General features: G+C 49.9%; 2 protein-coding genes across 5 annotated transcripts in view; one reads left to right on the top strand and one right to left on the bottom strand.

Moving 5' to 3' along the window:
• The window catches only part of TG (thyroglobulin), a 235,997-nt gene that overhangs the window by 116,831 nt on the left and 91,666 nt on the right, over positions 1-27,500 (top strand). The window contains exons 38-41 of the mRNA XM_027560798.1: positions 3,712-3,931; positions 5,501-5,594; positions 7,596-7,755; positions 14,919-15,121. Of these exons, the coding sequence (XP_027416599.1) occupies positions 3,712-3,931; positions 5,501-5,594; positions 7,596-7,755; positions 14,919-15,121 (677 nt within the window). The remainder of the gene's footprint in view (positions 1-3,711; positions 3,932-5,500; positions 5,595-7,595; positions 7,756-14,918; positions 15,122-27,500) is intronic.
• The window catches only part of SLA (Src like adaptor), a 65,783-nt gene continuing 59,091 nt past the window's right edge, over positions 20,809-27,500 (bottom strand). For all 4 annotated transcript variants that reach the window (XM_027560795.1, XM_027560797.1, XM_027560796.1 and 1 more), the window contains 2 exons: positions 23,772-23,904; positions 20,809-22,905 (listed from right to left, as the gene is read on the bottom strand). In XM_027560795.1, the coding sequence (XP_027416596.1) occupies positions 22,692-22,905; positions 23,772-23,904 (347 nt within the window). In that variant the 3' untranslated portion in view covers positions 20,809-22,691. The remainder of the gene's footprint in view (positions 22,906-23,771; positions 23,905-27,500) is intronic.

The following is a 27,500-nucleotide window of genomic DNA, read 5'->3' as shown; positions in this document are numbered from 1 at the left end:
GGGTATTCTAGAAAGAGTCTCCACTTCTGCAAAAGATTTCAAAAGGGAGAAATGCACAGCAGATATTTTTCCCACGTTGGATCTCGTTCCGTCTGGGATACATTGGGCAGCCTCTGGAGGGAGGCTTAAATACCAGTGTCCGTGGGAAAGCAGGCTTGCATTCCCTCAAAATTCTTTAGCTTTTATATTTTCTGTCTCTGCTCCCTGCTTGAGATGATGCCACGTTCATGAAATGTGGCTGTTTCCTGCAGAGCAAAAGAGCTGACCTTGGGAGTTTTCACTGCCTTAGCATCCACGGTCGGTCCTGAATGCTAGCCAGAGAGCCTGTGATTTGCAATTGAAACAGGAAATTTTGTGAGAAGGAAGGAACTGTGGGGGTGAGAGCAGGCATGATTTGCGATCGAGGCCAGATTATAAAGCGGCACGTATTTCTTTCCATCCCAAGTTTCCATTTTGGGTTATAACTCACACGCCAGTGTGTGAACAACCAAGTTTTCACTCACTCTTTTCTTCTGCTCTCTCTACCTTTTGACCTTCCTTTTTCTTTCTTTCTTTCACCCCTCCACTCCTTCCCTCCTTCCTTCTATCTTTCCCTCCTTCCTTTCTTCCTTCCCTCTCCCCATTCATTCATTCACGTGTTGGTCTCCGGTCACACACCAGGCACTGAGCTTGGGACATTACAGGCATCGTGGTATTTCTTCCTGACATCTTTGTGTTGTAGGGACGGCTACTGTTCCTTTCTTGGCGATGGGAAAATCGAGGGTCAAAAGAACTATGAGGTTTTTCTAAAGCAGCTGGTCCCTCACACAAACACAGGTCCGTTCATTGCTTCCTCCTCACCACGTGGACCCTCAGTGGCCTGGAGGTCATGAATGCATATCACACCAGGGGGGTCTCAGCCCCGACGCCTGACACTGACACCTGGGACTGGATGACCTGTTGTCTCTATCATAGGTTGTTTAATAGCATCTCTGGCCTCCATCCTATGAGATATTAGGAGCTCAGACCTCTCCTCAATCCTGTGACAACCCCAGAATATCTCCAGACATTGTCAGATGTTTCCTGGGGTCAAAACCACCTCCAGTTGAGCCACTGCATAGTACCAAACTCTTGAGGAATGGATAAACTTCTGCCTGTCTGTCTGCCTCCTCTCCCACATTTACGTTCATCATAAATGTGTATTTTAAACAGACAGAGCTGCAGACCAAGCTGCAAAGCTTTCCCTCTCCATCGGCCCACAGTGAATTGGAGCAAAGAAAACACATCTGTTGGAAATAAATAAGAGAGACTGCGCACACACGTGTGCGCACACACACACACACACACACACACACACACACAGAATCTCTTCACCAGTGTTGGTTTCCTCTGGGTGAGGCCCTAAGACCTGTGGGAACCAGACACAGGCCTATCTTAAGCCCCTGAAAATGGCATTTGGCACTGAGCCTGAGCTGGTACTCATCTCACATGCTAGTAAAGTAATGCTCAAAATTCCAAGCCAGGCTTCAACAGTGTGTGAACTGTGAACTTCCAGATGTTCAAGTTGGATTTAGAAAAGGTAGAGGAACCAGAAATCAAATTACCAACATCTGTTAGATCATTGAAAAAGCAAGAGAGTTCCAGAAAAACATCTACTTCCACTTAATCCAAAGCCTTTCACTGTGTGGATCACAACAAACTCTGGAAAATTCTTGAAGAGATGGGAATACCAGACCACCTGACTTGCCTCTTGAGAACTCTGTATGCAGGTCAGGAAGCAACAGTTAGAACTGGACATGGAACAACAGACTGGTTCCAAATTGGGAAAGGAGTACATCAAGACTGTATATTGTCACCCTGCTTATTTAACTTATATGCAGAAAACAGCACAAGAAACTCTGGACTGGATGAAGCAAAAGCTGGAATCAAGATTGCCAGGAGAAATATCAATAACCTTAGATATGCAGATGACACCACCCTTATGGCAGAAAGCACAGAAGAACTAAAGAGCTTCTTGATGAAAGTGAAAGAGGAGAGTGGAAACGTTGGCTTAAAACTCAACATTCAGAAAACTAAGATCATGGCATCTGGTCCCATCACTTCATGGCAAATAGATGGGGAAATAGTGGAAACAGTTACAGACTTTATTTTTTTGGGCTCCAAAATCACTGCAGATGGTGACTGCAGCCATGAAATTAAAAGACGCTTGCTCCTTGGAAGAAAGTTATGACCAACCTATACAGCATATTAAAAAGCAGAGACATTACTTTGCCAACAAAGCCCGTCTAGTCAAAGCTATGGTTTTTCCAGTGGTCATGTATGGATGTGAGAGTTGGACTATAAAGAAAGCTGAGGGTTGAAGAATTAATGCTTTTGAACTATGGTGTTACAGAAGACTCTTGAGAGTCCCTTGGACTGCAAGGAGATCCAACCAGTCCATCCTAAAGGAAATCAGTCCCGAGTATTCATTGGAAGGACTGATGTTGAAGCTGAAACTCCAATACTTTGGCCACCTGATTTGAAGAACTGACTCATCTGAAAAGACCCCGATGCTGGGAAAGATTGATGGCAGGAGGAGAAGGGGACGACAGAGGATTAGATGGTTGGATGGCATCACCAACTCGATGGACATGAGTTTGAGTAAACTCCAGGTGTTGGTGAAGGACAGGAAAGCCTGGCTTGCTGCAGTCCATGGGATTGCAAAGAGTCAGACAAGACTGAGTGACTGAACTGAACTAAACTGAGCTGATAAAAGTATATTGACTCAATGAATGAATGTGAGGGAATACAGCAGAGGAGATAAGATAAGGCTACAGGGAGGCTGATAAGTGTCTGGAGATTAGCACTGCTGGGAGGGGCGGGAGGCCTGTGGAGCACAGGGCAGGATGGCCGGCCACACCAGCCTGACCTAAAGGACCAGGTGGGATCCAGACAGGCACAGAGGGAGGATGGGTGCTGCAGGCCAGGCCCGACCCTTGACCCCGTGTGAACCTCTGGCCCCGTGGTCAGAGCTGGGGCTCAGAAAAGCACAGCTTTGACTCTTACCTCATCACCTTGACATCCTGACAGCTACCCACCCTCAGCCCCTAAACCCACTTCCTCACCAGTGAAATGTACTTACCGGGTCTGCAGTGCCTCAGCGATAGTTCTAAAATCCAAGCAGTCTTAAAGTCAGAAAAAAATATTTTTGTAAGTTTTTGGCAAACTCGTTTGGGGTCAAAATCTGACCCAAAGTTGACTGAAGAAATGATATCAGGTATTCATCCGTCTTAGCAGGACTAGCCCGTACATTTCCTCCTGGAAGTAACTGGTGTGTCCAGTGATGGGCTCCAGTCCAGACTCCCCTGGACGATTGGACCTTGCATGGTCTGGGCCCCTCTGTTCTTTTTAAAATCCAAGTAATCCAGAATCGTGATGACATCTGGTCCCAGGGAGGCGAGTCAGGATTTGTGGGCCTGGGTGATCTCCCTGGAAAGAACTTGAGATGACAGAACTGAGGGAAGGATTGCTCAGTGCCTGGGGAAGATCAGGTGTCTTTGTTGGGTTTCTTTTTTCTTTTTCCGCATTAGACACTAACTTGACTTAAGTTATTGGGGCCTGAATGAATAACTAACATTTTTTTTTTTTAAGTGCAGAAAGCAGTGTTTGGTCTTTTTGATTTGTTTCTTAAAACATGTCTGGAATACCCCTCAATAGAGCATGTACTATGCTCTCTTCCTTCCCCCACTCCAGACATCCCTCTGCCCGGCTTTGGGACATCTTCACCTTCAGTGCCCATTGCCACCCATGGCCAGCTGCTGGGCAGGTCACAGGCCATTCAAGTGGGCACTTCGTGGAAGCCAGTGGACCAGTTCCTGGGAGTTCCGTATGCCGCCCCACCCCTGGGGGAGAAACGCTTCCGGGCCCCCGAGCACTTGAACTGGACTGGGTCCTGGGAAGCCACCAAGCCACGGTAAGGATGGAGTGGAATACATCTGGTGGGGGGGGGGGTGGGGGGAGTGGTGTCCAGAGAAGCCTTCTCCCATTCTAAGCCTTCAAAGTGAGAGTTGATAACAGAGCAGTGCGTTAGGATTTGAGCCGTGCACTGGGGGTACATTAGCTAAGATGACGTTGAGTGCTCTTACACATAAACCCCCACTTGTCTGTGACTTAACGTTGTCTTGGTCCTGCCTCCTTTGGTGATGGAGGGGCTGGTGTGCTCTGCTCCATGCAGTGATGCGGGGACCCAAGCTGGCGTGTCTTTTTCAGCACAGACCTTCCAAGTTTCCTTCTAGGAACCTCCCTTGACTTTGCATCCAGGAAAGAGAGGCTGTTAGTGCAGGGGAGGTTTCCTTGGGCCACACCCATGGGCGGGGCACGTTCATCACGTGCCCCACCATGGCAGTGGCCGGAACTCAACCTCCCAGCTACATCTGACGTCAGTGGGGCTGAGAAATAAGCAGAGAAGGAAAAGCATAGCTTATAATAATAATTAAAAAATAATAATAATGTAAAAGGTCTTTTCATTCCCCCAATAGACATGATATTAAAAGGAGTTTTCAAAAATGGGGGAAAAAATGGAATATCCTATTTTCCTTCCTCTGCTTTTCAATTTTGCCCATTCCCTCCCATGCATGTACCACTGTAGATAGTTGACAGACGGGACACGATTCTGTCATTTTTCTGATGAAAGCATGTTCAGAGTATCTGTGGAAGGAGCACCTGTGCCTGCCTCTCTCGCCCCACGACCTTTCCCTCTGCACAGGTGTCCGCAGCTCTGTCCCGAGGATGCAGCCACATTCTCCGTGTCCATCACTGCCCAAGGCCAGTTGGTGGGCAGCTCTAGGAGCTCAGGACCAGACAGAGGGATGAGCAGGAGGCTCTGGGATATTCCAGGCGAGCGACAGGAGGACTTAAGCTAGGACAGTGGCAGAAGGATGCAGAAAGCCATGAAAGTCACCCCTGGGAGACAAAAGGAACAAATAAGCACTAATTAGAGAACTTCACTGGGTTAGGATCCACCCACTTGACAGGCTTTCAAGTGAAGAGCAGTGAGAGCTTGGTCCATCAGAGCCCAGTACTAACCAGGCTTGGACAGGTAACCATCATGCTTGCTTCATGTGTGTCCCAGATATGCATCTCAGCTCTTATGCCAGGAGATGTTTCGACCAGCACACTTGACTCTGTAGTGATGGAGAAAGCAGGTTGAGGCCCCTCATCCCAGCAGGTCTGTACCCTGGAGCCTGCAGGGCCCCAGGGCCCAGGTGACACCCGTGTTCCTCTGCTCTATCTGGGTGGGCACCTTGCCCAGGGGACACTCCTCAGGCCCATGATTGAGAGACTGGTGGTCATCCTGCTCCTTCCAGCATTTACTCACCAATCCCATTAACCATTTCCTGAAGCTGCCTAATTGTCAGTGGGCTGCTGGGACTTCAGAATTGGGCAGTGGGTTCTGCTGCTGCTGCTGGGCATGCAGGAGGGCTGAGTGTGTCTCTTTAATTGTTTTTCCTGCAAGTCACACGCCATCCATCTGTATCTGCAGGGCCAGGTGCTGGCAGCCAGGCATCAGGACGCCCACGCCTCCCGGGGTCAGTGAAGATTGCCTGTATCTCAATGTGTTTGTCCCGCAGAACATGGTGAGTTCGACAGCCCTTGCTATGTTTTCTGTGAAAGCTGCCCTGTTGGAAATCCCCAACCCCTGCACTGCCAGCATGGTCTGCCCCGTGCTCTCCTGGCTGGTTCTTGGCTCCCTGAGGCCTGAGGGGCTGAGCGCCAGCCTGGTTCCTCCAGGGCCTCCTCTCATCTCCTGCATGGGAGCATGGGGCGTGGTTATCTGGGTTCAGTTCTCTAAGAGATATTCATAAAGCGCCAGTGATGGGAGGGTCTGTTCTCCATGGGTTGCAGCTATGAACAAAATAAAGTTGCTGTCCTCAAGGGGGCTTTCATTACAGTGGGAGGAGCAGAAATAGGCAGTTTACTTCAGTCACTCAGTCGTGTCCGACTCTTTGCAACCCCATGGACTGCAGCATGCCAGGCTTCCCTGTCCATCACCAACTCCCAGAGCGTGCTCAAACTCATGTCCATCGAGTTGGTGATGCCATACAACCATCTCATCCTCTGTCACCCCCTTCTCCTCCTGCCTTCAATCTTTCCCAGCATCAGGGTCTTTTCCAGTGAGTTGGCTCTTCACATCAGGTGGCCAAAGTACTGGAGCTTCAGCTTCAGTCCTCCCAGTGAATATTCAGGGTTGACTCTGGTTAGGCCCTGTTTTGAAGCCTGTACCTGCCTAAGTAGCATCTAGGATCCTGATGTTGAGTTGAGTTTCCTGTTTTGGGGGAAGGGTCAGAACTCATGAGAGAAAACAGAACTGATGAGCCTTAGGAAACGTGAGTCGTGTTGGCAGATCCCACAGTGGATGTGATGCGCCTCCACTTCCGGTCCCTGAGCCACCAGCAGCCAGAGGCAATGCACTTTGGAGATTTGAGCACAGCAAGCTGCTGAGTGAGATTTGGAACAAGGGCATCTGAACATGGAGCCTCCTCTGGGCTGCATCAATAGAAGCGTAGAGCTTAGAGTGAGGGAGGTGATGGTGATGCCCAGCCCCAGATCATTGTTGGGGTGTTGAATTAAGTCCTGGCTCCAAACCAGCCTGCCACTTACCACTGCCTCCCTGGCCTGGAGAAGGCAACTCACATTTTTTGTGCCCCAGTTTCCTGTTTGAAAAGTAGGGAGAGAAATATAGCATCAGCTCATGAAGTTCTTATGAGAATGGAATAAAACAAGGCATAGATACTAATTAACCAACGAACAGGTGATAAGAGAGACATTGTAAATGGCAAAGAGTGGGACACAGACCACACCTAAAGCCTGGAGGAGACCATCACTCAGGCAGTGTAGGAACTGGACAGTGTTGAACCCACTGGAAAGAACAGGGGCCGGGGGCGGGACCACCTCTGGAGGTCTGTGCCCGTCATCGGCTGAACACCTCATAGCATCCTTCCTTCTGATCCTCCTGACGCTTCTAAGAGGTATCATTCCCACTGGATAGATGAAAAGCCCAAGGCTCAGAGAGGTCAGATGACTTGCCTAAGGTCACTCAGCTAGTGAATTATTACTGTAGATTTGGTCAATCGAGTCCCAGAGTTCACGGCTAAGGCCAGTGAGTGGTGACCAGTGAGCATACACTTTTGCCATAATGTGAGCAAGAAGTTGACGACAGTAATTTACAGTTGATCTACAATGTCATTGGTCTTCACACGGACTCTAGGAGGAAATGATAGGTATGTTTATTTCTATCTTCTCCCCCCTTTCCCACTTTAGAGGTGTAGAATCTGAGGCTAGGAGAGGCTTCGTGGCTTACTAAGAAAGCACAGCTGGCCTGAGCAGAGGCTTGATCCCCATATCCTGACTTCAAATCCAGGACCCCTTCCCCATCAGGGAGTTTCCAGTCAAAAGTAGCTTTGCCACTTCTCTCTTGGGCTGCTCTGTTGCCCCTGCCTGGCCTTGGGGTAGGTGTGTTGACACACCCAGAGTTGTGTGTTGGCTCGGTCTGGCACCTACATGGCAAAGGTGCCCTGCCCAAGCGCTGGAGGGGGAGGTGGCCGCCTGTAGCCCCCACATGTCTGCACCCCCTGCAGGCCCCCAACGCGTCCGTGCTGGTGTTCTTCCACAATGCCGCGGAGGGCAAGGGCAGTGGGGACCGGCCGGCAGTGGATGGCTCCTTCCTGGCTGCTGTCGGCAACCTCATTGTGGTCACGGCCAGCTATCGCACGGGCATCTTCGGCTTCCTGAGTTCCGGTGAGTTGCTGGGGTTGGTGGGGACCGCTGACTCCCTGAGCCGAGTGTGTTCTTTGTGTGTGTTTAGTCCTTTCTTCCTAAAACCTCATCCCTTCCCGGCCCCTGGCCCTCCTCCAGCCCACTGAGTACAGCCAGTACCTTCATGAGACGCGCCAGCCACGCTGATGCCCGTAGGTCACAGGTGCCACTGGTGAAACTCACCACGTGTCTGAAGCCGTTCCAAGTACCTTAAGTGTTTTGTCTTGTGACATTAATAACTCTGTGTGTATGCTTGTGCATATTGAGACCCCAGAGGGCTAGACCCTTGCTCAGGCTCACATGGTCAGGAAAAGGCAGAGCCAGGATTCACCACCAGGGTCCATGTGCCCTGGAGATGCTAAGGGGTGGATAAGAGCTCTGGGGCCTTCAGAGAGCCGTTTCCTGGAGCAAGGGCTGCATAGACAATGATTTCCATCATCACCGTCAACTTCTGGCCTGTCTTCTTTGCAGTCACAGACATTATCCCTCAGGCTACACCTTCCACCTTCCCACCAGCCCCCAGGGCAGAACTGAGGCTTGGACCAATCCCAGCATCATCCACCCGCATCTTCTCTTTCATCTCTACCCCAGCCCCACTCCACCCAACCCCACCCCACCTCCAGTGGTAGAGCAGTTGTTTGTTAGGCGGCTGTGGTGGAGGGCAGGCAGGCGTCCTGGTCTGGGAATCCAAAGAGCCAAGTGTTTTCTGTGTGACCTTGGACAAAACCCTCCCTTTCTCCAAGTCTCAGTTTTCTCCTCTAAAATAGGAGTAATTTTAACCCAACTAATAAAGTCACTGTGAGACTCATGCGAGGTGCTATGTGTGAAGGGGCTCCAGAGGCTGTGATGGGCTTTGTGTGTCCTCAAGGACAGCACTGAGCATCATCTCTGTTCTTTGGGGGTCTCGTTTAAGACCTGGGATGTCTTGCATGATGGGTATGGTTGGGGGCGGGGGGTGGGATGTAATGTGGCCGGAACCACGGCTCCTCCAGAGCGTGGGTGAGTGAGGCAGGCATCCAGCGTGAGCAGAACCCCGGAGCCCTGGGGGATAGGGCTGGGTGGATCATGTGGCTAGAGGTCTTGAGTGTCATAACAAAGACTTTAGGTTTGCACAGCAGACATGAGACGGGCAACAAGTTAAGGCAACATGTGACCAGTGGCAATGAGGGGAGTGTGGCTGATGAACCCATTCCAGGCTTTCCTTCAGAGAGGCAGCGGCGGCTGCTAGAGCACTGGACTCTCCTGCTGGATTTTCTTTCCTCTTTTCAAAAACACCACTGATGACTCTTAAGTCAGGAGCTCCTTTCGCTAAAGAGATGGTGAAACTCAGAAGCCAGCCTGTGGGACCCGCTCGGGTGGGGCTTTCCACAGACCTGGCTGACTCCGGCTCAGAGCTTTTCCAGACAGAAGAGAATTTCCATATGCTACCCGTCGGTGAGGGGGCGGGCTTATGATTTCATGGGCTGTAATCTATGGAGAATTCTGCAGGCTTCTGGGAAGGCGACCCCATTTCTGGGAGCAGTGTTGGGGGAGGCAGAGAACACCCACCCCTTCTCACTCCTGGCTTGCAACACTGCCTGTTCCTCTGCTTAAAGCAATGCTGTAAGCAAGAGAGAAAGAGAGTGACGCTCACGCAGCGTCCGTGTCTCTACCAGACGTCTTTCCCAGATGACGTCATCCCAGTCTCCAGGTACCTCCACGAGGTCAGCACAGTATGGCCATTTCACAGAGAAAAGCACGGGGCTCAGAGAGGTCAAGGGGCTTTCTGCCTCACTTCTGAGTGTGTGTGCTCAGTCGCTCAGTTGTGTCCCCATCTCTGTAGCCCCATGGACTGTAGCCAGCCAGGCTCCTCTGTCCATGGAATTCTCCAGGCAATAATACTGGAAGTCTGTTGCCATTTTCTACTCCAGGGGATTTCCCCGACCTCAGGGATCAAATCCACATCTCTAGCATCTACTGCATTGGCAGGTGGATCATTTACCAGCCCCCTTAGGCTCTTGGTGGCTCAGAGGGTAAAGAATATGCCTAGAATGCAGGAGACCTGGGTTCAGTCCCTCCGCATCTCATCCATCCCAGGTCGCTCACCTCTCATGAGATCAGGCATGTGAAGGCAAACATCTGGAAGCTTGCTGGCACCTCGCAGGGGCTCCCAAGGTTAACACCCCTTCCCTTTCCCTAGCAGGGCCTCTGTAAGTGAGGGTTCTGCTGCAGCCATGTCTGGGCCCTGCATCTGGCCAGCAGCAGCCCTGGCAGTTACTGACTCATGCCGAGTTGCCACTTCATGTACTTTATCTCATGTGATGAATGCACGCGGCATCTGCTGTTGTAGCTCAGAGTGAAGATAATCCCCCGAGAGCGCCAGACTCCAGAGGCACATTAAAAAAGAGATGGGAGAGAGATGGAAACAGAAACTGATGTCAGCTCTGCTGCCGACTAGACAAACTTGTGTTCTCAGAGAGAAAAGCCCAAACTCAATAGTACTTAGAAGGAGCATGGGTCCTGGTAAAGAGCAGGTGGAAAGGAAGTGAAGGGGTCCCCCTGCCTGGATCTCACAGGCAGGACAGACCCCGCCAGTATAGGGCACAGTGATTACCTTCCTCTCTCTGGCAAAGCAATGCGGTGAGGGGACCCGGGGCCAGTGGCCTGTAGGGTCAGAGGAGTGGGTGGGCCATGGCCCGCAGGCCTCCTGCATGGTGTGGGAGCAGAGGAAGTGTGCTTTGGCCTGGGAGCCAGACTGAAGGCCAGGCCCCGTAATGTGCCCATCACCCCATCATCCTGGGGGCACTCAGAGCTTCTCCTTAGAGGCTCCCCTCTGAGGGGTCTGCTCCCCCTTTTGACCAGAAGAACAGGCCCAGAGTCCTGTTCCATCACCAGTGCAACTTCTGTTGCTGAAGACAACATAGACCCCACAAAGGGCATCTGTGAGATAATAGCTGGATCTAAACCTGTTTTATTTTATTTAAGAAAAGACAAATAACTTCTAGAGTACTTTATACTAGGCTCTGCATCATTCTGTTCCTTTTACAAATCTTAACAAATTCAATCATCATAACAACCTGTTGAAGTTGGTACTATTGTTATCCCATTTTACAGACGAAGAAAGTCAAGTCACATTAAATAACTCATCCAGGGCCCTGCTGAGCTTGTAGGGGTGGAGTAAGACCAGTGCCTGACTGGTCTGGCTCCATAACCCACCTGCACAGCCCATGCACCATGATCCCTTTTATTGATGGCCATCAACAAGAACTGGGGGAGGAACTGCTGTGAACCTGGCTGAGGAGCTTTAGAAGGATAACTGAATAAATCAAATGAGCAAGCAAGAGCCATTTAGACCATGAGGGAACAACTGAATGCTTGCTGATGTGTTTTGAACAGAGAGTGGGGAGAAGAGAGCTGGAGGATTAGATCAGGGTGGGGTGAGGCAGTTGGAGAAGTGCATGATCACGTTATCCAGAGATCTTCCACTCACATCCTGGACTCCCTCCTGGACTGTACATGCCTGGCCAGCAGAGAGCAGCCCTGTCCAGTTTCATGACCCCAGCAGCACTGCTTGCTGCATGTTTGTGGTGGGGCTGAGCCAGGTGAGACCAGAGCTCAGCCCTGAAGATGAAGAGAATGGAGCTCAGCCAAGACCAGACTGTAGGGTGATGAGCACAGGCGATGAGCAGACCCCAAGGTCTGGAGTAGGATGGGTGCTGGAAAATGAAGGGAACGCAGACTGCTCAGATGGGCTGAAGTTAATCTTGCTGCTACTGCTTAGTCGCTTCAGTTTTGTCCGACTTTTTGAGACCCACCCCCCATGGACTTGTAGCCCACCAGCCTCCTCTGTCCATAGAATTCTCCAGGCAAGAATACTGGAGTGTGTTGCCAGACACTCCTCCAGGGAATCTTCTCAACCCAGGGATCGAACCCGGGTCTCCTGTATTGCAGGCAGATTCTTTACCAGCTGAGCCATCAAGGAAGCCTGAAGTTAATCTTAGAGGGGAGGAAAAGCCAGGAAGAAGTTAGACTTCGTGTGCAGCAGGAATGAAGGAGTTATGAAGGCTTCTGCGCAGAGGTTCCATAAGAAGAGTACCTAAAATTTTTAATGAAAATAACAGAGTGCCTTGCACACCATAGATTTTTTTTTTTTTTTTTGACAAATGTTTGCTGAATTGGATTGAATGTTAGGACAAAAAGTACTGAGTGTGTGTTAGATTTAAGAGCCAATTCTATCTCAGATTTGCTTCTAGGGAACTTCCCTGGCATCCCAGTGGTTAAGACTTCGCCTTCCAGTTCAGGGAGTGTGGGTTCCTTCCCTGATCAGGAAGCTAGGATCCTGCATGCCCTGTGGCCAGAAAACCAAAACATAAAAGAGAAACAGTATTGTAACAAATTCAGTAAAGACTTTGGTCCCACATTAAAAATAAAATCTGAAAGAAAATTTACTTCTTGCACCTAAACAAACTCTTTCCTTTTCAAGTCTTAGGTTCTACTAGGAAATAAAAGGGTTGAGTTAGACCATCTCGGATCAGCTAGTTGGCTGCCCCCTGTGCGTGTCCTGGAGGCTGTCTGACCTGAGGGCTGAGACCTTGTCTGTCTTGCTGGCTGCACTACTTGGCACGGTGCTGGCATAAAGTGAAGCCCGGTTCAGATTTGCTTCCTGAAAGCACCCTCATCTGTGACTTCCTAGGGGTCTGTAGACCCCAGAAGGTCAGCGTTGTCAGTGGGAAGCTGGTACATGGGGCCCTGGGAGTCAGGGACAGTGCCCTGCCTCTACATTGTCCCTGGAAATGCAGGCTGTGGGCGTCACCTCTCAGACCGGGTCTTGTTCAGCCGCTGCCCAGCCTTCCTGCCCTCCCTGAGACCTTGGAAACAAACAGAATGTGTCTGCAATCCAGAAAAGCCCACAGAGAAGGGTGCCAATGGCTTCATTAAACCCAGAACATGAAATGCGTTTGAAGAAATTCTGAGCATCTCCCCAGCTGGAGGAGTAATTCAAACCATTATGTGCACCGAGCTGGTGTGTCGTCAGCTCTTTGTGAACAGCAGGCTGGGGAATCAGGATGCAAGGTCTTGCTGCTTTCTATCTGGGGAAATGGGTTTTTGTTGATAGTTTCTCACTTGATACTGAATCGTGTTCATCATAAGTGTAGTCATTTCATTCACTTAACATTTCATAAGGACCGACTGCGTGCCACTGGCTTTAGTGGAGGGCGGAGTCTCGCAGGGGAGCCCATGCTGACAAGTACTCTGAAAGGGGACCCTCACTTCCCCCGAGGCTGCCTGTGAGTTGACGCTGTAACTCAGACTCAGAGGATGACTGGGTCGGAGGTCAGAGCTAGGGCAGGTCAAGGGCAGAGGGAGGGGTCTGGGTGAAGGAAGTCACATGTGCCGAGCCCAGGGTGGGGGAAGGGAGGGCTGCTGTGTTTGAGCATCTGCTGGTGAGCCTGGGTGGCTGCGGCACAGGACAGGGGAGAGACAGAGGGAGATGTGCCCCGAGAGGAGGATGACCAGGTCCTGGGGGGCTTGGAATGCACGAGAAGAAATGGTGCCCGAAGGACCATGAGATGAGATGGGAGACTTTACATAGGATGGGGCAGGGTGTGTGTGTGTGTGTGTACATTGATTGTGTGTGTGTGTGTGTGTACACTGGTGTGTGTGTGTGTGTGTGTGTGTACTTTCTTGTGTGTGTGTATACCTTGGTGTGTGTACACTAGTGTATGTGTGTACACTGGTGTGTGTGTACATTGGGGGGTGTGTGTGTACATTGTTGTGTGTGTGTGTGTGTGTCTCAGAGAGAGAGATAATCAAAATTACAATTGAGAAGATCACTCTGGATGCACATGGAGAATTCAGGGGCGGGAGGAGCGTGCTGATACAGGAGGCCAGTGAACAGCTCTAGGAGAGACGGGGCAGAGATCAGTGGGGGAGCACGCACCACACCAGGGGAGCGGGGAAGAGGGGATGCAGCTGAAAGAGGAGTCCGGGAAGACCCACAAGCTTGTGCAGGAGAGGAGTGGGTGGGTATGGCTGGGTTTGAGGGATAAGGTAAGAAACTCAGGAGAAGCTGCTGGCGGGGCGCTCAAGAGACTTAGAATCGATTCCCTTTGGGATTGAATGGACCTGAGGTGCCCGTGAGACAGCCTCCTGGAGGCACGTGAGGGACCTGGGCCTGGAGAGTGCTCTGGGCAGCGACGTCATCCTGAGAGTCAGCCACACGTAGGCGGTGGTTGAAGCCAAGGGTCTGCCAGAGAAGAAGGGCGTGAGCCTCGGCTCGGACCAGGACTGGCCTGGTGCTCCAGAGTCCTTAGTGGTGTAGACTAAGGAGGGTCCGCTCAATTCAGAAGATGGCCATGGGGCCTGGGCATAGAGTGTCTCAAATGCCAAGGAGAAGAATGTTCTGGCTGTATGTTTTCTGTGTCCAAATCATTCAATTTTTTAAAAGTGCTGAGCTTTCAGAAAATATTTACTGGGGACTTCCCTGGTGGTCCAGTGGTGAAAACTTCGCCTTCCGATGCAGGAAGTGCATGTTTGATCCCTCGTCAGGGAGCTAACATGCCTTGCAGCCAAGAAGTCAAAATATACAACAGAAGCAATATTGCAAAAAATTCAATAAAGACTTTAAACATGGTCATCATCAAAAAAAATCTAAAAATAAAATACAAAATATTTCCTGAATTATAAGAAAAAAAAAAAGATCAGCTCTACTGAGTGCTGCTGAAGGTCATGGAAGGTGGTGGGAAGGGGTGAGACTGATGGCTCAGGCTGGCCTGGCCTTTGTCATGGGGAAGAGACATGGAGAGTCAGGGGCAGTCAGGGAGGATCCAGGGCAGGAAGCTCATCTCGTTTTCCCTGGATGTGCCAAGTGGGGGCTCTGAACACGCGCTGCCTCTCATCTGAGGAGCCACCCCTTCTAGGATGGGAAAGCCTTAGTTCACAGACGTGGAGGGACGTGTCCATGGTCTCCTAGTTGGCAAAGGCTGATGGGAGAATCCCAGCTGGATGGGCCTGATTCCGGAGCCCAGGCTCTCCCACAATATTGAGAAACCACAGTCCTGACCTGGGTGGACAGGAGTCTAAGTCCCCCACAGGCACCACATGCCTGATTGGCTGCATCCAGGGCGCAGGGTCACAGAGGGTTAAAGGCTTTCCTCTTTCTTAAGGGTCCAGCGAGCTGAGCGGCAACTGGGGGCTGCTGGACCAGGTGGTGGCTCTGACCTGGGTGCAGACCCACATCCAAGCGTTTGGCGGGGACCCTCGGCGCGTGACCCTGGCAGCAGACCGTGGCGGAGCCGATATAGCCAGCATCCACCTTGTAACCACCAGGGCCGCCAACTCCAGACTCTTCCGGAGAGCTGTGCTGATGGTGAGCTGCCCACTCTGTCTTCAGTCTTGCTGAAGGTGGTCCTTCCTTCCCCCACCTGACTTCGATTGCTTGGATTTCCTTTTTCCTTTGTTCTGAATTGGTGTCCTGCCCATGGCCATCTTTCTATGCGTATGTGAGCCAGGATGTTACTGGCTACTCATAGCTACTCGTAGCTTAAGTACTAATCATGTAGACAGGGTAGTGTTAATGATGATGATGATGGTGATGGTGATGAAGGTGGTGAAAATGATGATGATGGTGATATGATAATGATAGGGATGGAATAACTATGATGGAGGAAACCACCTGTTAACCACAGCATAAGCTCTGTTGGCTGTTCTGATTAGCTTCTAATTTTATTGAATGTCCACCTGGTGCCAGGTACTACGCTCATTGCTGGAAATGCCTTACTACATGATCTGTGCCCTAGTTTTCAGGAAGCTTGTAGTTTACTTGAGAGAGAGGGGACAGACACTTAAAGCAGCTGTTTAAAAGAGAGTCTTATGGCAGCTCAGAGAGAAGCCCCTCACCAAGCTCAGGGAGGAGAGCGTGCCCTGTGAGAGGGACTGTGCATGCTGATGCTGCAGGCTGTACTGGCACGCAACCAGAGTCCTGGCATCAAGGGCTCCTCACTGGGATCTGCCCATCATGCAGTGCAGCGGGAGGGCAGAGTCTGCCTGGACCATGGAGTGGAGGCTGGGAGGCAGAGAGCAGCCAGACTGCACCGAACACCTTGGGTTTTATCCTGAGTGCATGTGAGCCGTTGACGGCTTTTGTTTGTTTGCTGGTTTGGTTTCCCACCTTAACCATTAGTAAGCATACCATTCACTGGCATTAAGTACATTCACAACGTGGTGCGACCATCAGTGTTAATCGTCAGCAGCACCTTTTCATCATTCCAAACAGAGACTCTGCACCTATTAAGCACTATCTCCCCACTCTCCTTTCCTCCCAGCCCCTGGTAACGTCTCTTCTACTTTCTGTCTTCTGTGAATTTCCCTACTCTAATGCGAATTTATCTCAGGTGAGTGGAATCCTATGAGCTCTGTCCTGTTGTAACCGGCTTATTTCACTTAGCATAACGTCCTCAAGGTTCATCCATGTTGTAGCAGGCATCAGAATTTCATTTATTTTTAAGGCTGAGTGATATTGCATTGTGTGTGTACACCATGCTTTGTTGATCCATTCGTCTGCTGATTGACATCTGAGTTGCTTCCCCCTTTTGGCTACTGGCAATAGTGTTACTGTGAACACTCTTACAATCAAAGGGTCAGACTTCTAGAGCTTGGCGGAGGATGAATGTACGGGGCCAGTGCTGGAGGAAAAGAAAGCAATGAGGAGACTGTTAAGTGACACAAAGGAAAGAGCAACGGAGAACCGTCAGGGCCAGTGACATGACCAGCTGGCGATTCTAAGGCCATCAAACCACACCCAGCTCTGTCCAGCCTTCCTGAGGTCCAAACCCATGACCACGAGGAGGGTAGAGAAGTGCCAGTTCAGAGCGCACAGTTGAGGCTGGATGGGCATTGTCTCTGCCCTGAGAGGGAGCAGCGCCTCCTGCTACTTTCTGTATCTCCGGCAGCCACGGAGCCTTCTAGTATTTACTGAGAAGTCTGTGCTATATTCAGCCTCCTCCAGGTGCTCTCCTCTGCCCGAAGTGCTTTCCTCCCGTCGTTCTCCTTCCTGACCTACTCGTCTTTCAGGGACTCCTTCCAGACTTTCCAGCCTCGGGTTGGACCCCCTTCCTGTGGCCGCTGCCACCTGTAAATCTCATCCAGCCTTTCTCCTGCTTCCCCACCAGTGCAGAATTACTCTTCCTGCCACATGTGTCTCTCCCACAGACTGTCAACTCCAGGACAGCAGGGGCCAGCAGTGCCCGGCTCTCCACAGAGCCCGGGGCACCCAGCACTGCTGGCTTATGGTCAATGCTCCGTGATTGACAGCCAGTGAAGGAGCTGGCTTGCAAACCTGGGTAGGGGAGCGATGGTGTGTGTCCTGGGACCCACAGGCCGGCCCGCTTCCCTTCCTCCCACCTCCTTCTTGTGTTTCTTGTCCTTCGCTTCGGGTGGTCTTCAGTCTGTCCCTCCATATGGGGTCCATCTGAGTGGCAGGAGACCTGAGCACAAACATCTTGCAGTTTCTGGAGTTGAAAGCAGACCTTCCTGACTTTGAGTTGATCCCAAAGGGATTCCCCCCAGGGCCCTCTCAGAAACCAGACACTCAAGGGGACCCAGAGGACACCAAAAATACCTTCCAGTAGGCCCAGAAGGCAGAATTTTCCTTTTAAAAGTTCTGGAGAGTTTAGATGTTTGGGGAATTTCAAAAACGAATCTGTTTTAACAAATGGTAGTGTATTTAAAAATAAATCCTCCTTCTGTTTTAGTCATTTACAGACAGCTTTTACAACTGTTCCCCGCAGTCTTTGGGATGCGTGTGAAATTATTTGGAACTGAGAGAACTAAAATACTTCAATATATTAGCAGTTCCTTCAACGTGCTCTCTACCAACAGATGTTTGGAGGAATGAAAGTGAGGTGGTGATATATTCTTGGATAAAATCTTCAGTCTTTCTGCAAAGCTTGGGGCCAGAACTATTGAAATTTGAACGAGACAGACTCCTTTGATAATTAATAGCTTATATGTATTTGTTTAGCGTGTATGGGACCATAAATCCATTTCAATACATGATCTCATAGGTTCCTGACATTGATTTGCAAGGGACATTTATTCTGTTTCTAATCTAGACATGAGAAAGCCAAGAGATGTTTAGTGACCTGCTAGAGAACACACAGTCAAGAAAGCACTGCGTTAGGGGCTGGAACCTGTGAAGCCGAATCCTGTGAGAATGTTTCTCCAAGAGCCTGGGATGTGTTCAGGGTCTCAGTGTGTCAAAGAGCCTAGAATCAGACAAGCTTGCGTTAAGATGCTGGCCTTGGGTGAAACCCTTTACTTCACCTGCTTCATGGATAAAATGGGTGTGATTAATTCTGTTTTCCGAGGATTAGAGGAGTCATGATGTAAACTCATTGTAAAGTGTGCTGCACCCTGTGGGAACTTAAGAAACCCAGTTCCCCATGTCCGATGCCAAGCAAAGGCAATTCCAAACAAAAGCAGGTCGGGAGGTGGGAGGTTTCACCTACCCTCGTGGAAGGTTGAAGAAGGAAGGGGAGGCCATGTTGCAAGCCTGAATTCTGTGGCATTGACCCCTTGGCCAGTTTTAACAGAAGGTAAAAGAGGTCGTGTCCTCCACGCTGTGATTTACAGGACTTAGAAAAAGTTTCCATGGCTTTCCTACAACGTTGCCCCAATTCTACATTCCTCAGAGTGAGCTCCAGGCCCCGGGAGTTGGCCTCACACTAAATTTTCCTCTCTCCTTTCCCACACAAACCCTGCAGTCCAGGCTCACCAGCTCTGCCACCATTCCTAGAAAATGCCACGCCTTCCTCTAGATCTTTTCCACGCTGGTCTGTGGTCAGCACGTCCTGTTTTCCACCTGGAAACTCACTCCATCTTTAGGGCTCAGCTGGATGGGACCTCGAAGCCTTTCTCCATCTCTAAAACAGAAAGAATCTCACTGTGGTGAAGAGACTTCTGCTTGGTAACTTTTAGGAATTCTGATTTATTTTACTTGCTTGTCATGTTTTCTAGCACAGCTTATTCCATTTCTACTGTGACTGCAGGCTTGGTTGGGTATAGGATTCATCTCCTTAGTACGGCCTTAACACTTAGCTCAGCTCCTGGTTCAAAGAGGGCATCTAAGACCACGCTGAGTCCATTAAACCATCTGGGGCCAGTGCGAGGGAGATGGTGGTTTGGGTCCAGAACACCGTTTTCTCCTGTTTCCACATGAACCTCTCAGGAGCACTCACCCACCCTGCTACTTCTCTAAGGCAAAATTGGCCTGTCTATTCATGGGTTTTGATGCTTCTGTATGTACGTTGGGATACGTTTTAATGTTGTTTTTGTTCAGTCACTAAGTCACATCCGACTCTTTGAGACCCCATGGACTGTAGCCTGCCAGGCTCCTCTGTCCATGGGATTTCCCAGGCAAGAATACTGGAGTGGGTTGCCGTTTCCTTATCCAGGGGATCTTCCGGACCCAGGGATTGAAACTGTGTCTCCTGTACTGGCAGGCGGGTTCTTTACTACTGAGCTACCCTGGAAGCCAGAATAAGTTCACTGATTTTAAAAAATATTCCTGATGGGAATTGGACAGTAGTTTCATGTACTTTTTCAAATCATTTTGGCAAAATATGTTTTTAGGATGTTAGTTCTTATATCAGCTTAACCCTATAACCAGGCCCATAGTATTTTTGTCGCCTTATCTTTTCATAGAGTTTTGAACTTTTCTCCATAAAAGCTTTGCAAACTTGCTGTGAGGCAAGACCCTTCCTAAGTGGTTTCATGTTTTCTGTGTTACTCTCCAGTCGGTAAACATGGGTGTTAGGAACTAAGTTGGTTCTGCATCTGCTCAGCTTTCTTATCGTCTCTAATACTTTGTCTGCTGGGTCCATTGGATTTTTATAAAGTTATCTCACTATCTGCAAATCAGGTTTATTTCTGTGTGAGAGTGTGTGTGCTCAGTCATTCAGTCATGTCTGACTCTGTGCAACCCCATGGACTGTAACCTACCAAGTACTTCTGCCTATGGGATTTTCCAGGCAAGAATACTAGAGTGGGTTGCCATTTCCTATTCTAGGGGATCTTCCTGACCCAGGGATAGAATTCAAGTCTCCTGCATTGGCAAGCGGATTCTTTACCACTGAGCTAACTGGGAAGCCCTTTTATTTCTCTGCACTTTGAAGCAAATGCTCAACTGCTTTAATAAGGAGACCCATCATGAAAGCAGCTTAAATACCAAGTGAGTTTCTTTTTTCTCTTTCCCATAACATTTTCCCAGGTGGGGAGTCCAGATAGCTCATGATTTCTCCGGGGCCACATTCCTTCTATGTGTTTCTCTGTCATCCTGGGGTCTTGCTGTCGTCTGAGGGGCTGGGTCTAGAAGTTTAGGCAGAAGGGAGGGGACGCAAGGAGAGGAGAGCCTCCCCTGGGGACTTAGGTTGGGAAGGACACCGCCTGCCCCCTGCTTGCTTGCAGGGTCCTCTTCTGGTTTCCCTGCAATGGTCGCAGCCCCTAGAACAGTGTCTGGTATCTAGTTGGTGTACAAAAACATATCTGTGGAAGGAATTCTTGGAAGAACAAATTGCAGAGTTATCACAAGTAACATGCAGGAGTGTCTAGGTGAGACCAAACTTTTGTAACAATCACTAAGAAGTTGTTATCTCCCTGGATCTTGGATGTCCAGCCCCAAGTCGGATGAGACAGCCTCAAAAGTCACGAAACCCTGTTTTCTTATGACTGCACCTCAAGGAGACGCCAATACACTAACCAGTGTGGCTTCCTCTTGTGTTCCCTGGTCTCCTCTCTCTCCAGCTGCAAGTTTCTTTAAAAATTCTCAACCCACAGAGCCTCTGAACTAACCACCCAGCTGCCTCACCCAGGAACCTCTCCCCAGCATGCCAAGAATTAAATATTTCTTCATGTGGGCCACTTTTAAAGTCTTTGTTGAGTTTGTTAAAACACATTTCTGTTTTATGTTTTGGCCGTGAGGCTTGTGGGGCCTTAGCCCATTGACCTGGGATCGCATCCCCCCCACTACATTGGAAGGCGAAGTCTCAACCACTGGACTGCCAGGGGAGTCCCCGAGAATTAAATATTTATTAGGCTTATTTTAATCAGGAATAAATACATGATTTAGCAAAATGTAATGCTTCCCATTTGAAACCTGCCCCCACCCCACCCCGCCGAGTCCTCCCCAAATGTCCCAACCATTCGTTGGTTACAACGGAAAACAGTACAGAAGACGCAGTACACACATCTGCCATTGGCGAGGAGGTGGGAGTTGGCGTCCCCAGAGTTACATTCATTTCCCATACATCGGCCGGCCCTTTAGAAATAGCCTGTGGGGAGTGTTGAGGAAACCACAAACGTCCTCTTGGATAAACACTCTGGAATCCGATGATACAGAAAATCGTGTAAACGCATGTGCACACACCACCAGGGCAGTGATCTCAGATGGCTGGAAGGCATATGCTGAACAGACAGGCTTTTCCTATCAGCAGCACCCCTCCTCTCCTGGAAGCCCTTTGCAACGGCGGGGAAACAGGTCCTAGAGGCAACTGCAACCCCTTCCTAACAGGATCTGGAGAGAATCGCTTCTCCTTGTCCAGAAATTTGTGGTGTTTTCTCTCTCATCTCTTAAATTCTGTTTGACAGAATTAAGCCACTCCGGTTCCCCTCTTTTCTGGAGCTTAGCATTTTTATTCATGTGGCTGACAGACTCTTTTTAGAAGAAGATACTGGATGGATGATTTCTTTAGAACTTATCAAGTTCCTTTTTTCAAAATATCCAACCATTTTTACTTATCCAGTCCAGCCAGCCCTTCTACTACTTAAGGATCCAGCTGAGACATGAACTCTTGGGTCACCCAGTCCCAGGAGGACATGGCAATCCACTCCAGTATTCTTGCCTGGAGCATCCCATGGACAGAGGAGCCTGGCAGGCAACGGTCCATGGGGCCACAAAGAGTCAGACATGACAGAAGCGACTTAGCACAGCACACTACTTCCACAATATTTGTCTATACAAATATTTTCCTCCTGTCTATACTGCTGGGCCTGATACCTACACAGGACTTAACACAGTGCCTCTTCTGGTAATCACGAATGAATAACAGGTGCATTAAGATAGGCAAGACCCTCAGCATCCCAGAAAAGCCCTTTCTGTGCTGCGAGCCATGGTTGGTGATGTTGCGAAATTGCGCTCCGTCCCAGGCCTGCCCTTGTGCTTTCCCATTGGCAGCCACCTCCTCTCCCATTTCCCCTGGTCTCTGCATAAGTAGGGAAGTCATCTGACTTTTACACATGTAGTTTTGGAGCTAGAACCCAAAGGGATCTTCCAACTGGGGACTCATAAGGAAGGTCATAAGGTCAGCGTTTAGTGTCACTGAGCTCCCTTAGAAAGAGAGGAGCTGCAGCCCAGAGGTCTCTCTTTACAGATGGGTTTCAAAAGTTCAGTGCAAGGGATCAATTTGCAAACCCAGATTGTCTGCCAGGCTGTAACTTCTGGCTCATTTTCTTCTCAGGCTTTTCTCATTCAGAAGTTTTCTCTAGTGGCCTCAGAGGGAGCCTAGCTGGGCGGTGTGCTGGAGATCAGCACCAGTGCACTTTCTTGTGAGAGAGCATCTTTGTCTTTTGCACAGATATAGCGTGCACACACACACACACCCACACACACCCCCACACACACCCACACACACAGGGCTCTTCCGACCCCCTTGCACGAAGATGCCAGGAGTCAACGTTTTGCAGTGTGCTGGATCAGACACCAGGGAGGGGTTCCCTTTGTCGTGATGTGGATACAGAAGACAAGAGTTCAGTTCTCCACGTGGCTTCTCTTGGCTTCTGGAAGACGCGAGTTTCCCCAGGGACCATGTGCCTCTGTGCAGGATGCCAGGTGACAGTCATAACCTCTGTTCTTTTGGGCAAACACCATGGTGTCTGTTCTCCGGCTAGTCTTCAAAGTACGGTGGTGATGAGAAGAAAGAGCTCTTCCTTTTGCTCCCACTGTACATCAGGGACACGCTTTTCTTCTTCCGGTCGAAGGAGGTGCTGTCATCTCCTGTCAGGGACAAGTATGAGGCGATGCTTTCCCGAAGGCCGTAGCTGAAAAGGGACTCATCCACAGCGATCGGGCTCTCTGCCCCCTCCGAGTCCTCTTGCTGTCTGTTAGTGGGTAGACAGCGGACAGAGAAAGGGGCCAAGCAGAGGATGTAGCGGGATGAGCACAAGAGAATAAGAAAAGGAAGAAAAACAAATGAAGAGCCTGGTTAATGCGTATCGAACTTTGTTCTAATTCTGCTTCTTCCATCTGTGGCTGTGTAATTTTGGAGAAATCACTTGACCTCTCTGAGCCACTGTTTCCTTGGATGGCTAAAACTTCCAGCTGTACATTTTAATGAATCTTCCTTCATGATAATTTACAAGGAACAGCTGTTTTATTTCCTAGGCAATTCTGATCACTGATTTTCTTTGAATTTACCAGTGGGATGTCTGGATCATTATTTAATTAGTAAGGTAACCCACCAGGCCCCACTTACATATACCCCTTAAATGCAATAGCTGACAATCAGAGCAAATAAAGGAAGATTTTTTTTCCCCCTTAAAGCATGAAGTCACTTTAGGATTTTGCTGGTGGGTTTAAGCTTCACTATTGAGTTTACAACAATATTAAATTTACACGAGATTGATCTGTGTGTTGCTGTCTAGGATACTAACAATTAGAAAAGCGCAAGGTGGTATCATTCAGCTAGAAAATATTCAACTGACACTGAAGGAGTGCTGAATGAATGTGTGCAGAACTGGGGTTACTGAGGCCGTGGCGGGGAGCTGCTGGGACCACGCCACCCAGGGTGTGGGAGCTGAGACAGGTCGGTCTCCCAGGGACATTGGGATTCCTGGGGTCTGCACCTGCTCAGAGAAAGGGGGTGGCAAGGCTGGCAGGAACAGGCCAGTTTTTATGTGCTGGGCTCACGTATTGGTTTGGGGCTTATACATTCATGGAGGACACACACACACACACACACACACACCTTATCGCCCTCCTCCAGTCAAAGGTCTTCTGGCGCAGGGTGACAGGTGAGTCGGAGTCTCTCACTGCTGGGGCTGCTGCCGTCTGAGTGAGGCAGGGCGTGGTCAGCACACAGCAGAGGCCGTCGGCCACCTCTGAGGAGAAAGCAGAGAACCAGTCAGCGGCTCTGAGATGCCCCGGCCAGTGCGTGCTGCGGGGCCCTGGATATTCATGAGGGGAAACTGAGGCTGAGATTTGTGAGGGGCTGAGAACCATGTGCGCAGCTGTTGAAGACATCTCAATATGCCCCGAATGCACACTGTGCTTAGCTTGACACAAGGCAAGAGTAGACTTTAGGACCCAGAATCCGCCAGACTTGGGGTAGGGTTTCAGCTCCGCCCAGATAGCGCATCACCTGGACCCTCTCTGAACCTGAATCCTCTCCTGTTGGATGAGAGGATGGAGCTGACACGTGAGAACAGCTGGCAGAGTGCCCATGTGAGGGAGACCCCACACTCAGGGGTTTCCCACCAAGATGCCGGGCCATCAGCTTCGGGGGCAGCCTCCTGTGTGCTGGGGGGCTACGTGCACTGCTGCGTCCCCCACAGCACACAGAACGGGAGTCCATATACACCGGTGGGGCTCATGCCTCTGTAGGAAGGAAGAGAGATAAAGGAAATAAGGGAAGAAGACAGAAAGGAAAGGAGAGAGAAGGGAGGAAGGCTGGAAAAAAGACTAAGAGAGGAGGGAATTAGGTAGACAGGAAAGGAGGGGAAGAAGCGAAGACTGACCAAAAAGGATGAAAGACACAGAAATAGGCGAAAAACAAAAAGGTAAAAGGCAAAATCGAGAAGAAAATGGACAAAGACAAAAAAGAAACTTCTCTCTTCTCTACCCTAGATACTCAAGCACAAAGAGGATGAAAATTAAATAAATCCTTTCCTTTTATCCTCCTGTTAATAGCTCCTACTTGAGCTTCCAGGGTCCCCCATCTCTCTAGGAGCTTTAAGATAGAGGCTCTACCTCTTCAAAGCCTTCCCCTAGCCCATGTCATCATGAGATACCCTCGAGCCTGCAGTGCTCAGATGTTCTCACAGATGCAGGAGATTCTCTGTGGCCCTACTGAGGATGCAGAGCCCAGTGGGTCTCATGTTGTACGGGAGATGAAGTGTCTGCCCGGATGCAGCCACGCAGGCTTCAAGACCGCCCGTCACCAGGGTTTAGGAAGCACAGAACCCCTCTGCTGGGCTCTGTCTCCATCACATTGATAGAGCTCTTGGGGTGTCCTTGCTAAAGAACAAAGGGGAATTGTAGCTGAAGAATCAAGTCAGAGAGCGACTGTCAGTAATGCTTTGCGTCCGCGTGACTTTCACCGTAGACTCAGATGTCCACCCACGCTGGCGCGCACTGAGGAATGTGAGATCGGACCCTGAGGTTACAGGGAGCTTAACTGGATGTGAACCTGAAATAATTACCTGTCACGGGCTGGAAACTGAAACGACCTCACAGGTTAGGAGGCGAGGGACACCAAGTCAGACACAAAGGCGAAAGAAACCAGCAGCGGTAGAGGGCGCCTTCCTTACAAAGGTTAATGCTTAGGATGAGACATACATTTTGGCAAAGAAGAGAACTGGCACTTCTGAGCACGTAGCCTCAGCCCCATGCTGAGTGAACCTGGCAGCTGTCAGTTCAGGGAGTCCTGAACTGCTCTGGCTGTTAGTACTGTGTACCCGTTTGGGAAATGAAGAAGCCAAGGACCTTGGGGTCAAGTCATGAGCTCAAGGTCACAGCCAGTCACAGGCATGATTTTTTTTTTTTTTTTTTTGGTCCTAATGATAATCCTGTAAGAGGCATTTTAATCCCCATTTTATAGATGCAAAAACTGAGGCTCCAAAATTATTGGCTCAGATGGTAAAGAATCTGCCTATAATTCAGGAGACCCAGATTCTATCCTTGGGTCACAGAGATCCCCTGGAGAAGGGAATGGCCACCCATTCCAGTATCCTTGCCTGGAGAATCCCATGGACAGAGGAGCCTGGCGGGCTACAATCTATGGGGTTGCAACGAGTTGGATATGACTAAACAATTGACACTTTCACTTCGTAGATACAGAAACTGAGGCTCCAAAATTATTAAATTCAATAATGGCAAATTTGAATAATAATAGAATTGAATCATTATGAAGTTATTAAATAATTTGCCCAAAAGCACTGGGATAATAAATACAAGTAACTCATAAAACAAGTCTGTTCACACCCCTGAGTGCATGCTTTCTCAGATTCTGCGCGTTTAGGAAGAACGTGGTGGGATGTAAATTGGCCACGTTACTCCCACCATGGGGTCCTGAAGGTACCAGGAGCCTTGCAGGGCCCCAGACCCTTTTCAGTCACTCGCAGAGGGGACTGCTGGCTTCGACCCCTGTGCTGGTGCAGTGACCTGGGGCACGTTTTCGGAGGGCGCGCTTCTGTGCTGCCGTGCGATCCTCGGGGGTTCACGGCAGGAAAGCCTCGTGGACCTCCCGCTCTGTAAACATCTCTGCCGGGCCAGCATCCTTTCATGTTTGCTTTTGTCTATGCAAAACTTATGGTCGCCACACCTCTCAGATGATTCTTATTAAAAGCCAAATACCACGACCAACTTCTACTCGTGATCAGTAAAAGCTGACTGCTTCCAGGACTCCCTTCCTCTTTCATTTTTAGCTGAGCTGCTAGGTGTTCAGGTGTCGTGGGAGTAGTATTTGCTTTATCGTTTATTTTGCACCCGCCATGTGCCAAGCTCAGATAGACACGTTGCATGAGCTGTCACATTCAAGAATCGTGGCAACCACCTGTAGGTGGGGCGCTCATCCACCGTCCGTGAACAGCAGAGTAGGCTCCACGAGGTGGAGGTCTTCACCCAAGAACTCATAGAGCCCAGAGGCAAGTTTGCCTGAGGGCCTCCCGAGTGACCATTCCTTCTTCCTGACCTGCCCTTCTCACAGGCCAGGTGTGGTAACCCAGCGCCGTGGATGCCTCCTTTCACCTTGAAAGGCCCTTTAGGATCACACATCCTAAAGAATCCAGGGCGGGTTCAGACGTCCAGAACGTGGAAGGGGGCAGATGCTTGTGCGGTGAAAGCGGCTTCTGTCTTCCTTTCTCTCGCATGGCAGAAGCGGGGAGGAGGGCGCCCTCCTGGTCAGAGAACAGCGGCTCACACAGTGGCTCGCTAGCAGGAGCCCACATTTATGTCCGGGGTGCTCTCATCTGCACTTTCCCTGCGCTAACTTGGTGAACTCTCACCGTGTCTTCAAGATAGGAACACTTGGCGTCTGCCTGACACAGAGAAGAATGGGCTCAAAGGTGAACCGCCAGCCCAAGGTTGCCCAGATCTGGGATCTGAACACAAGATGGTTTCAGAGCCAGCTTTTACAAATGTAGCCACTTTTTTTTTTTTTTAATACCATTTCTCCCTTTTCCATAGGGTGAAACTCTTAACTCCTGACCTGGCGTTCAGGTCAGTCTAAGTCACGGTTCCTCTTCCGACTCTATGCATTCCACCCGTCACCTCCATCAAACCCCGCTCCGCATCCACCGTCTTGGAGGATGCTCCGGTCAGCATGGCATGCTTGGACCTGTCTCCTGGGCCCAGGAAGGACATTCAGATGAATGAAGTATAATCCCTGGTTTCTAAGAGCTTGTTGAGAAACACAAACTAGTAGACACTTAACTAGGTCACCAGGCGGAACGCCCAGAATTCTAGGGAGAAAAACACC

Source organism: Bos indicus x Bos taurus, chromosome 14 (assembly GCF_003369695.1).
Source record: "Bos indicus x Bos taurus breed Angus x Brahman F1 hybrid chromosome 14, Bos_hybrid_MaternalHap_v2.0, whole genome shotgun sequence".
NCBI lineage: Eukaryota > Metazoa > Chordata > Mammalia > Artiodactyla > Bovidae > Bos > Bos indicus x Bos taurus.
Note: the sequence above shows the minus strand (reverse complement) of the source record. Positions and strands in the feature narration are given on the sequence as shown.